We start from the raw sequence: 15,498 nt of genomic DNA, 5'->3' as shown, positions 1-15,498 counted from the left end.
CTCTACAGGGTGAAACTCTAAACTATGGCCCAGCATTTGCCAGAAAACCTTTTCCCCCACTCCCTTAAAATTATCTTTCACTTTCTCTCATAAACTATGCCTCAGACATCTGTTTTCCATTTAATTATTGGACTGTAGGATGATTACTGGTTGTGATTATAGCTAAATATTTGTGGATGTGACCTGCAAATAAACATTTTTTGTTATTTGTTCTCTATAGCTTCTGGACAACACGTCAGAGCAGAAATGTTAATAAAAGCATAGGCAGAGGAAGGGATGCATTCCAGGCTTGTACTCTGCATGGGGAACAACTACCCCCATGCTGAAGGGGAAACAATAAATAAAAATTAATTTTTCTAAAAACATTACAGATGGATGCCAAATTCTTGAGGAAATTGGGCTACAATCAGTGCCTTTATATAAGGCAGCAGGAATGAGTCCAGTGGAGCAGAGAGTAATTTGATTCTTCCCCTTTTGGAGATTCCCAGAAATATAACAGTTTATGATAACGGTTGGCAACTCAAACGCTTTCCTCTAATTTAAATAATTAAACTATTTTCTCTAATTCATGCCAGACCAGCCGGCACTTGAGAAGCAGCAAGGGCAGCTCTGTAGGTCACAGCACGTTGTAGGTACTGTCCCTTTGTAACAGCTGCATTTATGGGATAATCATGTCTGTGAAAAACAAAGATGAACTGAGGATGGTCAAGGGACTTGCTCTGCATTTTCCTGCTAAAGAACCGCTCCAGCTGCTCCCCAGGCAAGGGCTCTTCCTCTCAGCCTCAGCTCTTGTGCCACCACTGTATGGATTCCCTCTCAGTACGACACCTAAAAAGCCAACTACCTACCAAGGGTGCAGAGCCAGAAAGGGGCTTTGCATGCTCAGCTTCATAAATGTAATAATCCAGAGGTAAGAAGAAATAGCCTGGAGCTGGCTCGTTGCACTGGCGGCTCACGATGTTGGGAAGACACTTGCACTGACCATCCTTTGCTGAGCACCTACAGCAAAATGGTAAAGGGAGGATGTCAGAGTGTGGCATAGCTGGGTCTTCACAGCACAAGGGCAGCTCAGATCCACCCTTGTTTCTGCATTGCCTCATTTCTCCCATTGCCGGATCACCTCTGTTATTAAACTTCTTCCTACCCCCCACCCTCTCTGTTTCTGATGCTGGATTCATTCAGTGATACTGTTCCATCACTTTGGAGACATGACATGTTTTGTCTTTCTCTGTCTGTTCCATACCTGAAGCACTGATTCTTTTGTTTCCTGAGCATCTGTTACTATCTATTCCTGTATCCATTTCTTTTATCTCTTTCTGTAACTATCACTGTATCATGATTTTTAATCATCTGTCACTCACAATTATAGAGGCAGAACATGAGATCAGAAGGACCTTTGATTTGATGTGAATATGGAAGTTTCCATATATTTACAGTCATATTTAACACACTAAATTATTTATCTACTCACAAGGAGCTGCTCTACAGCATCAGACTATGTGCTCCTATGTCTGAAGTCTGACAGCAGTAGTGAAGACCCCTGCCCAACAGACTTCTGAAGTAACTCAACTGAAACCAAGCTTGCTTCTAAAATTATACATTTTGAACAGCAGCCAGAAGAAAAAAAATCTAGCATTTAAAGTAGATGCAGGAAACTAAGGTAAAAATGTCACCTCTAACTTACTTCTAATTTATACAAATATTAGGGTCTCTGGTTCTCTCAAGCCATGCATTTTATATTTTATATTAAACACATCTTGACTCAAGCTGATTCAAAGTTGGCTTCAAAGGAATTACGTAAATCCCCTTATCACAAATAAATTTCCAAAATCCCAACATGACTTTACTCTGTTTGTATATGATGAAATTATATCTACAGGCTATTTTCCCATCTGTACCAAGACTGTATTAACCTAATCAGAAAATCTAGCCTAAGAGCTTATAAAAATTAAAACCAGGAAAGAACGTGAAGAACTTTAACTTACAAGTTATTCTGGGATCCACCAATATCACAGTCACACGGAGAACAGCCATTCAAGCTGTTGCCAAGACCCCAGTATCCTACCTAGGATACAAAGAAAGATTTTTTTAATGACAAGTATTTAAATATGTAAAGCAAAACAGAACTCATTCTGCTGGATGAACAATGCTCTGGAGCACTACTGTGCTGCTGCCTGTGTTTGGCCATGGGAGATTGCTTTTCTTACCGGATAGCATAGTCACTGCATGAGACAGATATTTACCCGTTTGTGCAAGCAAGTTCTCTGTAAACAGCAAAGATTTTGAGGACATGATTTTGCACTTCCTTTCCTTCCTGGGAGTGCTTCTTCCAGTCCAATTTGATTGCACAAATGTTTGTGAGCAGTGAAAAAGAACCAGATGTCAATGCAGAATGGTAGCATACAGCTGTAATATTATTTTGAAATTTGACTTATTGTTTAATTTTCTGGCAATTAAGAGGTGGGTGAGGAGACTTCCAAAACCACATGCAGAAGTAATAACAAAACCTTAATACGTACGAGGCATTTTTCACAGCGTTGCCCTGTGGTGAACCGCTGGCACAGGCACTCTCCTGTGGCAGGATCACAGATGGAGAAGGGCAAACTGCCAGAGGGATCACAGTTGCAGGCTGCAGGGACAGAAATGTGTGGTTACCTCTGCAGGCTCCAGTGACTGCCGGCAGCAGGACTGGCGTTTGCTTTAGATGTGGCATCAGCATGACAGGCAGTCTCCGTCCCCCAGACAGACACTCTACAGATGTACATGCCCTGGCACCCTGCAGCCCACTGACTGCCCTTGGGAAATGGACCGTTTCCTTTGGCAGGCCCCTCTCCAGGGGGAGAAGGGGCACTGGCAGAAAGCCCTGTGCAGTGGTTTGCCGTGTGCTTGTGCTGGTCTGCACAGTCGTTGCGTGTGGCTGAGGACCACGGTGTGGGCATAACGTGCTCACAAACCCACAGTGCGCCTGGGAAGGGGCAGGATGTGTTTTTCAGCAAGCCTCTCTAAGAGGAATGGCTGGCTGGAAGTTCTTATGGCAAGGCAGCAGCTTCTGCCATCTTGACACTGCACTGCAGAGTCCAAATATCCTAACAGTCTGTCTGTGGCTTTTCATGGACCCTTCATAGAATTACAGAATCATCGAATGGTTTGGGCTGGAAGAGACCTTAAAGATCATTTAATTCCAACCCCCCTGCCATGGGCAGGGACGTATTCTACTAGACCAGGTTACATAGAGCCCCACCCACCCTTGTCTTGAATAATTCCAGAGATGGAGAGTTCACAAACTCTCTGGACAACTGGTTCCAGTGCCTCAACACCTTCCCAGTAAAGATTTTCTTCCTAATATTTAAACTAAACCTACCCGCCTTCAGCTTAAGGTCATTTCTCCTTGTCCGGTCCCTACATGCCCTTGTGAAAAGTCCTTCTCCAGCCTTCTTGTGAACCCCAGATCTGGAGGCAGTATTCCACATGGAGTAGAGCAGGAGAATCACCTCCCTCAACCTCATGGACGCACTTCTTTTGATGCAGCCCACGATACATTTGGCTTTCTGGGCTGCAAATGCACATCGCGGAGTCATGTTGAGCTTTCCATCCACAAATACCCCCAAGTCTTTCTCCCCAGGACTAGTCTCAATCCATTCTCCTCTTAGTCTGTACTTGTGCTTGGGATTGCTCTGACCTGCATGCAGGACCTTGCACTTGGCCTTGTTGAACTTCATGAGATTATACTGATTTGGATGCTAAAATAATTTTCATGTGTTTATCTCCCTTTTCAATTAATTTGTATATTTAACAACCCTTCTATTAACAGCAGCCTGATCTATTATAGTATCCTATGCATTCTGAAAGTGATTTTGCATCTTTTCAGTTGCAGGAGCTGCCTCAGAAACATTACATGGCATTGACATTTAATTATAGTAGGCAACTGTGTATTCCGTGACTCAAGTAGTGCATCACTGTTGCATCTGTGCATTCAACTACCTTCATGTCTTAAAAATGGTTTGAAAAGAAGGATGAGAGAGGTGGTTTACATACGCTGGCAGCCCAGGGGGTCACTGCCACTCAGCCCATAGTAGTTTGCCCTGCACTTGTCGCAGCGAACACCCTCTACATTCTCCTTGCAAGGGCACCGGCCCGCCACCGTTCCCAGAGTGGGATCTGTGCGACTCTCGCAGGCGCCATTGTGCAATGTACCTTCTGGGTCACAGTCACATACTAGAGGAATGGTTAAGGGGATACATAAAAAAAGCACAGTTAGATGTAAGCATGAAAATGCAATTACAGAGTTGCTAGTAATCCTCCTTTGGCTCCTTAAGGACTTTTCATACCAATCAATTGCTACAATTAAATTACACTCAGAGCATTTTCCCCATCCTATGTTAATACTGAATTTAGCTCATCTTTCAGAAGTGCTTTCATGTCTGAAAGACTATTTTTCTTGCATATGGGGGGTGTCCAGCAAAAGTTATTAATCCCCCCATCATTTTGCACCCCTTCTGCAGTACCTGAAGGCCCTAGAAGCAATATGACTACTGCAATTCATATTTATATTGATGTTGCTCAAGAAAGCTGATAGCTCTGCTGGATTCTAAGCTCAGCAATAAATTGGAATATGCAGCTCCTTTTACAACGGTGGTTTGAGGATACTGTCATGCAGCTACTTTATAAGGCAGTTTGGATGTTGTGGTTTGGTAACATTTTTACAACTGTACGAACACTTAAGCATGGGGATGCCATAGGGTTCAGAGCAAAGAGAACCAGAACCACGCTGTTTTGAGTCATTCTTACAGAAGCTAAAAAGGGACGCTTACAGAGGCACGCCTGAGGGTCTGAAATGACTTTGAGTGGATCCTGGTAAAAGAAGCGTTTGCACTGGTCACAGTGTTGCCCGGTGGTGTTGTCCTGGCAGTCCTCACAAACCCCACCGCTGACCCCACCACTGGTCTGGTACACGGCCATGTCAAAGTGGCATCTGCTGGAGTGGCCATTGCAGTTACAACCTGAAACCAAGACAAACAGTGGGGTATTTCACACCATGACTCCTGTTGTGGTCTGGCCACCATTGCTGTCTACTGCTAACACAGGATTACTGGTGACTTGTATGATTTCAGTGCCAACAAGCTTCCCAAGCCTTGTGTGTTACAGCTGGGGGAGAGAACTGGGCCCTAAACTTGGAGAAGTCTCCATGTGGGTGAGTGTGTCTGATATGCGGCAGGGAACACTGCTCCACCAAAGAAAGCTCTAGTTGAATATTTGTTACAGATCCTAATACATTATTCTTGTACATCCCACTTTACTCATTATTGTGAATATAAATAATTTAGCCTTGTCTAAATTCTTTCACTCACATGAAAGACACTGTGCAAGTCAGTGGATGATCTTTTTTGCATTAGGTGCTTTTTCCTCTCTTTATTGTTTTTTTCTCTGTATGAAAAATAAGAACATGAAACAGCTCTACTTCTTGTAAGATAACACAGCACCTATGTGGTGTCTATCTGTTTTTCTGGATGAGGCATGGAAAAGTCTCCCTCCCAGGAACCTAGCCTTCCCATTATACATTGGACTGTGATTGTGCTACAGCCACCTCCAACTGTTAAAAAGGAAAATATCATGTTTGAGTTACGTTTGCAAGCATTATCTTCTGTCCTTTCAGCTGGCCTCCAGGGAGCATCATTGTAGAAATCTTTACATCTTTCACAAGACAAACCTTCAGTGTTATGGTGGCAGATACATCTCCCTTGGACCTGTAACGTGGTGAGAAGAGCTTGGAGATGAGATGACGAGAGGAGAGGAGAGAAGAGGAGAGGAGAGGATCTGTTCGAGGTATGCCAGCAAGATCAGGAAAATTCAAAGCTCTTTGGCTCCCTCAGCTGACATAATTCTTAATTATTTGAGTAAAAGGTCTGGAGAATACCTGCAAATTTTAACCAAATAGTTTTAAAGCCACTGAGCAACATTTAGAAAAAAATACTTATAGAGATATCAAGGGAGACTTTAACCTTTTAGATTCTCTCTCTCTCTTTGCCTACATGTCTTAACATTGAGATACATGTTTTCCAGGAGAAAAAACTCTTGTTCCTGGAGGGAAAGAATTCGAAATCATGTTCCTGGAATTTTTAATAATCCATTTTTCATGGATTAGCTTTGCATTATCAGCTATTCTTTGTGCCAATGCCTTCTCTCCTGCTGCAGAGCCCCCAAGCCCAGCTGGAGAGTGGAATGCACCCAACAAATGGCCATTCAAGTCTGCACACATCATAGGCTACTTACTGCATTACGTTTGCACCATTACAGCTCTGGTATTTGGCTGCTATTATCAACATGTCTTGTCCCAGTTGCTTTAGAAACACCACCCTAGTGCCAACAAAGAGACACCCTCTGTGCATTCCAAACCAGGGCTTTGAAGGAAGAATCTGCATTGAAACATTTAACAACTTGCAGTTGCAAATGGTCAGTCCAAAGATTATCAGAGATCTTCCTCTCCCTGCCTCCATCTCTTCCTTCTCATAAAATACCAGGTAGGGACCACCCTTTTTGGAGACAGCATTAATGACGCACCATCCCAGACTGATGGAAAACATCTCCCCGCAGATTCTGCATGGAATCACACTGGCTGGCGTGTCCATTGCAAAAGCAGCTGCCCTGCACAACCATCTCATAGATGGCATAGTAGTACTTCTCAAGGGGATCACTGTGTCTTCTTCCAAGCAGAGCATCCCCAAGGGTGTGGAGTTTAGTAAAATTGATCCTCAGGTTTGTCAATGTAATGAGCTCTGGAAGGAAAGAAGAGAGATCAAAAGCCCAAGTTCACTCTAAAATGAACAGCATGAAATCTTCAGCTTGGATCAGTCATCCAAGAATTCTCCCATAGTGAAGAAATAATGGAAATGATCCAATATTGGCCAAGACCACTAATGTGTACAGCGCCAGGGCAAGGACCACCCCTGGCACACGGCTGTGTAAGCATTAGCACCCTCCTTGGTATGGCTCTGCATTTTCCCAGCCACTGGCTTCATGGGTTCATGTGCACCTCTGGGATTGCTCCCAAAAAGCAGCGTGGATTGGGCCTGATCCCAAAAGGAAAGACAGTTTAGCTACATGGATGAACTTTGCAGAGCTCTGCCATTTGCCCTCAGAGCTAGAGAACAGGACTGGCCCCATTTTATTTATTAATACAATGTCACTGTAAGATCTTTAGGTACTTAATTTTCAACGTCATTGACTTACACTACCTGAGCTGTTGATCTTTTCAGTGTACAAAACAAACAACACCAGGAAAATATCTCTGGAGAAAACCTGTAGTGTCCATACCTTGGATATAGGGCACATAGGGATTTTCTATGTCAAAGCTGGGATCCAAAGCTTTTAAAACAACCTGCAAAACAAATTGATACAGCTGTAGAGATGGGATGAGCACCCACCTAAGGGATCAAATGACAGGCCCCTCCCTTTACCACATACAGACAAGAGACCTTCAGCTGCAGTAACAGAGCTACGTATGATCTGAACTCACAAACACAGCCACCTGGCAATACCTCGCCTTCAGTTGAGGGCTCGATGTCTGAATATCTTGAATCACAAATGATGTCTCCCACACTTTTTGCTGGACCGGAAGAGATGTTGGGAAAAGAAGCTGCACAATCATGTGCAAAATATCTAAACACTTTCCAGGACTGACCAAAATCGGTAGAGCGCTCAACTAGCATTGCTGCAGGCCGAAATGTCTGCAAGAAACATTTCAAGAATTCCTTAAGCAGGCATTGATAAAACATCTCAGCGGTTGTTATACTGATATTCCTCTTTGGGGGATGCTAAAATTCTGTGTTTGGGATCTTGTAGCTCATTACAGGGCTACCGTGCTGGTTACATGATTTTCTGAAAAAGCCAGATTATTCATTAGAACCTCTCTCTAGCAGAAGGGAAGGGTAACCTTCCATACAGATACAAGATCACTTTCTAAGTAAGGAGGTTTACCATAATGATGTAGAAATTTTGTAAAAAAAAAAAAATTGTAGCCATCTTATGCATGAGAAGGCTGAACTAAATTGAAAGAGCAACTGCAGTTCAGATATGTCCTAAATTTTTAGGGTCTAATTTTGCAATTTATTTTTCCGCTTTAATTCTCAAATTTATAGAAAATAGGACCAGAAGGCACATGAATAGGAAGCTATTCAGCCTATCCTCCTCCCCTAAGGCAGGATCAACTATAATTTAACCATACTTGACAGGTGTTTATCTAACCTGTTCTTACAACCCTCTAAAGATGGAGCTTTCACTGCCTCTCTAAGCAATTTATTCCTCTGGCTAAGTAATTAGTGTTTAACGTTACATAAAATCTCTGGTTAAAGATGTACCTTAAAGGTCAGGATAAGATGGCTGAACTGGAATAAAGTTTCTAGGTCCAGTCTAATGCTGACGTGGTCAATGCCTGAAAAGAGAATGAAAATGAAGATCACAATGCGTACATTGAAGGGGTAGCTGAGACAGTTTTCCCATGGGGAATTTAAAGATGCCTTTTTCAGCACAGCAGCTAGACTCTTTAGGGCATCACCTGTGCACAAACCCAGTGTGTGGCTGGATTGCTCTCCCCAGGGCGATATGATTTTCTGCCTTCCTGACACTGTCACTGGCAGTGCTGCAGGTCACTGAGACTGCAGGACCTGGTTAAAGGTCCTGTTCAGATAATTTGAATAGTAAATGATGGTGATGGTTCTGGGTTTGTGTGTTCCTGTGTCCAGTTAGGTTTATTTTTTAAAATCCATTCAAATAATTTACTTATTTCTAAGGAAAAAAAAAGAGAAACTCAATAAAACTATGGGGTTTTCTTCATGCTAAACAGAGCTGTTAAACCCTCCTATACTGCCAGACCTGAAATTTATCATGAGCAGAACTACTACACCAGACATCTTCCAAAATTGCAACAAGTATAGAAAAAACCTCCACAATTCATGCATTCTCTGCAGAGAGTTGCAGGAGTTCAGGCAGTACCCCCACTATTCACATCTGCATGCAGCATCCCAGGGCTCCTGCTGACCAGGCTGTGCATGAGACCTCATCCCAGAAGAAAGACTGGGAGAACAAGGAAAGCTCTTCTCACAGCTGGCTCACAGATTTATTGGTAGTGGTGTCCAAAGCTAGTGACAGATTCTTGCTAAACTGCATGAAAAAACAAGGTTTATAAATTTTCGGCTGGATACTCAAAACAAAGGGGACATATTACCTTACTTTTTCTATGCCTTAATTTCCAACCAGTCAAATGTTTTTTACATATTCACTGTATGTCAAATAAGATAGAGTAAATATTATTCTTTCTAGCATAGTGCTTTACACTATTTGTTTTTAAATGGGTATTTGTGTTTTACATGCTGTCATTACATGACATCACATCTGTAGGCAAATATATCTTCTGCCATAAATCACATTTCCCTGAAAGGCAGACACCCTGTGGAAAATACATGGTCTCCATGTATAATCATGCATTGCCACTGGTCCTCTGGCCATCTCTTGGAGATACTGTGCTTAAAACTTGTCCATAGAAAAATGGACTTTCTGATATACTGCTACACATAAATGGGTTCAAATCACTCAGCATTACTGAATCAAAGAACAGATGTGCTGTTGTTTCATCTCTTCATAAAGGCAACATGGTGAGTGCCAATGGCATAATCTCATAGCAACATTTTGAAGTAATATTTTCTCAAAGAAACTTACCATTTTCTGACTGCCACCACTTCTTTTTCCTATCAGGCTCAAATGTTGTGATAACATTTTCAATCATGTGACTGTTGTGCTGGGTATAGGGATTATATGGGTATCTGGAATCACAGAGAAAGCACTTCTGTTCAGCCTAGAAAACAAAATGAGCAGAATAAAATATTAATTTTGTCTCTTCACTAAAAATCAAGTGGATGTACACATATTTATGCAATTGCAAGACTGGCACCTGTCATGTTGCTTTGGGTGCCTATACTTTTAATCACTCAGGCTTTCATATGTAAGGGATAAGCCCAAGAAAATCATCATATGCATGAAGCATGTACATAGTAAGTGTTGGTCTTGGTCTGCCACAGGTATTCTATAAAAATTACACTTTTTCAGTTGTGGAGAAGGGATCTCAGTAAGAGCAGGTACAAAGTAGTTGGCCTGGGCTGACACACCACCCTGACCACTGTAAGTGTATTTTGTAGGCACAGGGAGACTACAGAAGTTTAAAACCAATGCAAAGGAGGAAAATTAGGCTTTCAATAGGATAAAAGGGTCTTGTTTGAAAATGTTACAAGCAGAAGATGAAGGTAGCAATGATGAGCTAATATCTCAGTTCTGAATAATTTTGTCTGCAAAAGGGCTTTGATAGTGAGGGCAAGGAGCTCCTCTTTAAGGTGATGAGTGGAGGATTGAGTGGGAGACTAAGGAGAGGTGACAAGGTTAACATTCTGGTCTGGGAGATGAGCCATGCTGAGCCATAAGGACAGCCTGAGCACCACGGGATCACAGCCAGCAGGGCCCCAGGGAAGTAGGGTGGGCAGGGCTGGATGTGCCACTCCATGAGATTTGGGCAGAACCCGAGTGCAATGGCTCAAGGATAAGCCAAAGCAGAAGGTGATGCTCAAGGTGTGTGCCTGGCTTACAGGGACGGTGGCAGGAAGAAAAGTGGATGACACAGCACCCCAGAGGGAGCTGAAGGAGGAGGCATGGGTTCAGTGCCCATGGGTGGGAGGCTGGCAGGGATGCTCCTGAAAACAGAAAGTGGAAATCACTGGCGGGAGCTGGGCTGGAAATGACCCAGAAGGGGATGGATAGAGAGGCATCCCACTTGGCACACTCAAGATCCACAGAGAAGCACTGGGAATGGTTTATACATCTTTGTATTATGAAATCACCTGGGAGTTATTCACATTTAAAGACATTAATAGCCATAGATTAACAGGTATGGTATAATTCATGTGTTTTAAACATTATGATAAATATGTATTATATTCAGTCATTCTATACCACCCTTGACAAGTGTATGAATATACAGTTTAGAAGACAAGAGAGAAATACAAAAAATACTCTGTCATCTCATTTCACAAAGCTCTGGTAAGAAAGCACTTGGCAGGACTGCATTCACTCTCTGATTTACATAAATGCATACAATATGATATTTGGTCAACTTATGTTTAAGGTTGCTCCATAAAAATCTGCTCCAAAGGACAAGCATGTGTATGTCCATACAAGTCATGTCTGGCAGATCCCATTTGCCTCTGAAGTGCTGGCTTTATACTCTCCTCAGTGCTGTCCCCTTTCTTTTCCTTTCAAAAGATGTGTAGGTAGTATATCCAATCATAGAGCTAAAAACCACTTAACCTAATTTAGAAATAAAATCACATATTAAAGACTGACAGTGATTTCCAGTGCTTCTTTTCAAACACAAAGCAGTTGAATTCTTTTTTTTTTTTCCATAGGAATTTTCAATAAGACATCCCAACTGACTCCTGGATTTTGGTAGCTTGCATGTTGACTAACACCCACTTTCACAAGTAAGGTTTGCTCTGGTCATGATGCCTGACACAGGTCATCAAAAGAGGAACTGAGGGAGGAAGAACTTGGCTTTACAAGATGAATGATGCAAAGTTCCTGGCCTGCCTCCAGCAAAGCACTCAAAATGTGCTGGTGAGAAAGAGAATTGAGTCAAGTGGGACTGAAACACTATCAGTGACACATTTAAGGTGAGCTGATGGAACAGAACACATTGCCAGAGCATAAGTCTCTCTCTTTCAAGCTCTGCAAAGCAGATTTGTAGTTTTCACCCTCTTCAAGAGACAGCCACCAGGGGTCAAGATATGTTGAAGCAGCATTAAATCACAGGGATTATTGCAGAACAGCTGCTCCTTTTCATGAGTCTGTATTTACATAATTCAAAGGGTAAGTACAGGCAAGCGAAAATATTAATTTTTTATCGCTCTTTGATCTCCTCTTAAAAGGCAAGAATAAAAGGCAGTCATCCAGCTTAAGGGCCAGAAAGATGGTTCAGGTTATTTCAGCAAAGGAAAGAGGTATTTACGCTTTGCAGAAAACTGTGGTTCCAACATGCAACTTGAAGCAGTGCCTGGTGCCATCTCCGTACCTTACTCTGCAAATGTGTCACACCATTTAGCCAGAAGGTCATAAAATGTAACTATTTTCAATTGCTCATAAATGAAATTGTATTTTAACTTCCTCTTCAGCCTAAGCTCTTATTTAGTGAATATATTTCTATTTGTGACAATTTATTAGCTCAGTGAGGCCAAGTCCTCCAGGATGTGCAACAGAGGAATTCCCATTCCTTCCTGGCATAGCTCCCATATGCTCACTGGTCCCCCTCATCACTGTGGCCAGAGAGTGAGAGGGATCCCTCTGATGAGCCACATTTTCAATCTGCCAGCCCACCTATATGGCCAAAGACTGGACTACAGCATTATGTCTTCCCTTTTCAGAGACAGCTTTCTGCTTTCAGCAACACTGGTCTCATTTCAGATGAAAGGACATGAGAAGACATGGTGTGAATCTCTGAACAGGCTGCCTCAGGTTTCAACACTGTATGGACATGTCCTTCAGTGAAGGTCCACCAAGGCAGTGCCTGCCTGTGGGACTCTACTGCTCTTGCACTCACACACACACAAACCATAGCCTTCACTTCTGAGGCGTGAGCAGGAAAAGGACTTGCAGTGCAAAGCTCCTTCAGAAATCCCTGTGCTAAATCCTTGTGTGTCTCAGGGATGTTTCTCCCCCTTGAGAAGCTACACATCACCCTGGAGGCTGTTTGCTGCCAAACTCTCCATATGTGCTGCAGTAAGGCACAGCCTTCCACCAGACTTATGTCACACTGTCTGATGATTATTCAGACAACTCCCACAGAAACTTCCTACTCTGGGCAAATTCCCTGAACAGATGAGAATACTGTTGGTAAGCAGAGTTCAGTTTATTAAAAAAGAAGGAGCAAACCAACCTCTAGGTAGCCCACAATACAGTACTTCTGAGGGCTGTTCATCCCACAGGTTGACGAGGCTGTCAGTTGCTTGCTGCGACCCCAGAGGAGGTTCCCAACGGCTGGGTAGCAGGACCCAGCATCACAGTCGTGCTGTGTATTCTGGGGTCTTATCAGCGCTGAGCACAAAAGAAGATCAAAGAGAGATTAAATTGCTTCATGTACTCAGCAGTATTCTCCAGACAAAATCATTTAAATCTCAACACCAGCAGAAAACTAAATTATCCTTTGCCTGAACTCCTTTTGTCCTTAGTAATACCTTTTTTGAAGAACTTTGGTAATGAATGCGCCTTCTACAAAATAATAATAAAAAAATATAGCGAGCATATTGCAAATCCATGCTAAAACTTAGATTTTCAGCACATTATTTTTCAGTAAAAATGCCAATCTGCCATAAGCAGTAATTTATTATGCTTCCTACACTGGTATGCCCATTGACAGCATTCCTACAGCAGAATCACAAGCATTTCAATTGACTCTGTGAGCAGAGACAGATTGGGATTAATTCTGCTGATTTGTGTTGATTTCCAAGTGATAATGGTGGACCTGAGACCAACACTGACAACAGGGGTCCTCAGATTTTCTGTTAATTTGCAACAAATCCCTTGTCTAGTGCCAGAACTCTCTGTTCAGACCCCATGGTATGGTCCTTAATAATTAAACAGAGTAATTCTGAATTCTCTAAATAATTGCAGGAGTTTTTCATTTATTTTGCCTGAAACAACTTCAAATATTTTCCCCATTATATTAAGACTTCCCTTACAGGGCTTGTCCTTTTAAACAAGTTCTGTCCTGAAACCCTGAACAGGAATGGGTACCTTGGAGGCTTTATCTTTCAGCTTTACTTGGCTCAACTTGTTATAAAAGGTGCAGTTAAAAAAAAACCCCAAAATTGATACAAGAAGATCCCACAGAACACCAGAAATAGTAATGCAATTACAACAGTAAAAAATACAGCATTGTGCAGCCAGATTCCAGTCTATGGCTCAGGCTATAGTTAGATTATGACAGAGGCTTGACTCTTTAGGTGTAAAGCAATGCCTATATTTGGTTAGCCTTCTCTCTTTATTTATACAGATCCACACTCATTATTAATTAGCTGATATTGATTGCACCTCTTGGGCCCTGATTTAGATTCAATTACAACATGTAACTTCTTTGTACTTAAAAGTTTCATATCACTCGTGGGTCCTAGGTAGGAGAGTGGGGAATAAGGACTCACTGTCATGTTTCTCAATAGCGTCTTCCTAAAAGAAGCACTCTAACAAAATCTTGGAGATATGTAAATCACGTGATAATATTTTAAAGTTGGCCTGAGTAACTGTAGCATCTGTACTTACTGAGGTGTAACAGGATGGCCAGCCCCAGCCTCATGCCTCCCAGTGGAACTCAAACTGGCACCACTGCAAGAGAAGAACTGGTGGGTAACTTGGTGCTCTGCCTCACTTGGGCACCTTTTGCACATAGGGGTACCCAGAGGAGTACCTTATTAAAGTGATAGAGCCATAATAAAAATATAGAGACTAAAAGAAACCCCTGGCTTTGATTTAGTTCTAGAAAAAGATCTGTACACTTAGTGTAAAATAAAACCAGAATGCTATCACCTAAAATACTGTAGCTCTCAAATACAAGCAACTTAATCCTAACTAGATTCAGCAGGGCTGTTTGCAGAGATCTAACTCTTTCTCTGAAAGTTCTTGTTTCTTTTCATTAACTTGAAACAAAGACAGAGCTCCTAATGAAGATGCTACTGAGAAATGCCTGATGTCAGGTGCTATGAATTTTGTCAGAGACAAGATATAACCACATCTTAAAGTGTGGTGAAGAAAACCAGGTAATTTCAGCATCAGTGCAAAAGACTCATACAGGGAACCTCAGCATGAACCCAAGGGAGGTTCATTGTGGCCTTGTGGCACCCTTCCTCTTCCCACCTACCTGGAGGAAAGTGAGACTTGTCAACACAAAACCTCTGTTGGAAAAACAAAGGCAGCCATGGGTATAAAAGACAACCCAGCATTCTGCCACCAAGTAGAACTCCCAAACCAAACCTACCCCCGTCTTTGCACCTTCCACCTCTTTCTCCATCTGTAGGCACCAGTGTACCCTGAAGCAGCTCTGGCTGCTGGGGCATCCTTGTATGAGCAAAGTGCCACTTCCCAGTTCAGTTCTTGTTCCTCTGAACTAAGATGAAATATCCCCCCAGAGCAGGCAGAACATAAGCAAGGGCAGTCAAAGCATTTCAGTTGTTACTGGCTCTGTGTGGGCTTGGTTCACATAGCTCTATACAGCACACAACACAACAGCCATACCTAGATGAGTAGTTCAGCAACCACAGGTAGGGAAAGCTATCAAGGGTTGCCAGGCTTTCATGCTGCTTCAGCTACTCTCACTGCCAAAACTGCAGAGAGCCTGGCATGTGACAGGAAGATGATGCTGGTGAGCATCCATGCATCTGTGACTGGCTCCCTGGCTACACAGAGAGCTGGCCACAG

At 42.6% G+C, this 15,498-nt stretch overlaps 1 protein-coding gene across 1 annotated transcript in view; it reads right to left on the bottom strand.

Moving 5' to 3' along the window:
- Nucleotides 1-15,137, bottom strand: part of LAMB4 (laminin subunit beta 4) — a 40,909-nt gene extending 25,772 nt beyond the window's left edge. Inside the window, exons 1-13 of the mRNA XM_017811384.1 lie at nt 15,059-15,137; nt 12,968-13,125; nt 9,712-9,847; nt 8,355-8,428; nt 7,536-7,724; nt 7,312-7,375; nt 6,559-6,773; nt 5,624-5,744; nt 4,812-5,000; nt 4,036-4,215; nt 2,520-2,629; nt 1,986-2,065; nt 849-999 (exon numbers count right to left, since the gene is read on the bottom strand). Coding sequence (XP_017666873.1) covers nt 849-999; nt 1,986-2,065; nt 2,520-2,629; nt 4,036-4,215; nt 4,812-5,000; nt 5,624-5,744; nt 6,559-6,773; nt 7,312-7,375; nt 7,536-7,724; nt 8,355-8,428; nt 9,712-9,847; nt 12,968-13,125; nt 15,059-15,137 — 1,746 coding nt within the window. The remainder of the gene's footprint in view (nt 1-848; nt 1,000-1,985; nt 2,066-2,519; nt 2,630-4,035; nt 4,216-4,811; nt 5,001-5,623; nt 5,745-6,558; nt 6,774-7,311; nt 7,376-7,535; nt 7,725-8,354; nt 8,429-9,711; nt 9,848-12,967; nt 13,126-15,058) is intronic.
- Between the last annotated feature and the right edge of the window lie 361 nt (nt 15,138-15,498).

The sequence above is a fragment of the Lepidothrix coronata genome, unplaced genomic scaffold, assembly GCF_001604755.1.
Source record: "Lepidothrix coronata isolate B3197 unplaced genomic scaffold, Lepidothrix_coronata-1.0 Scaffold32, whole genome shotgun sequence".
NCBI lineage: Eukaryota > Metazoa > Chordata > Aves > Passeriformes > Pipridae > Lepidothrix > Lepidothrix coronata.
The sequence above is the reverse complement of the archived record's forward strand: the minus strand, read 5'-3'. Positions and strand labels throughout refer to the sequence as shown.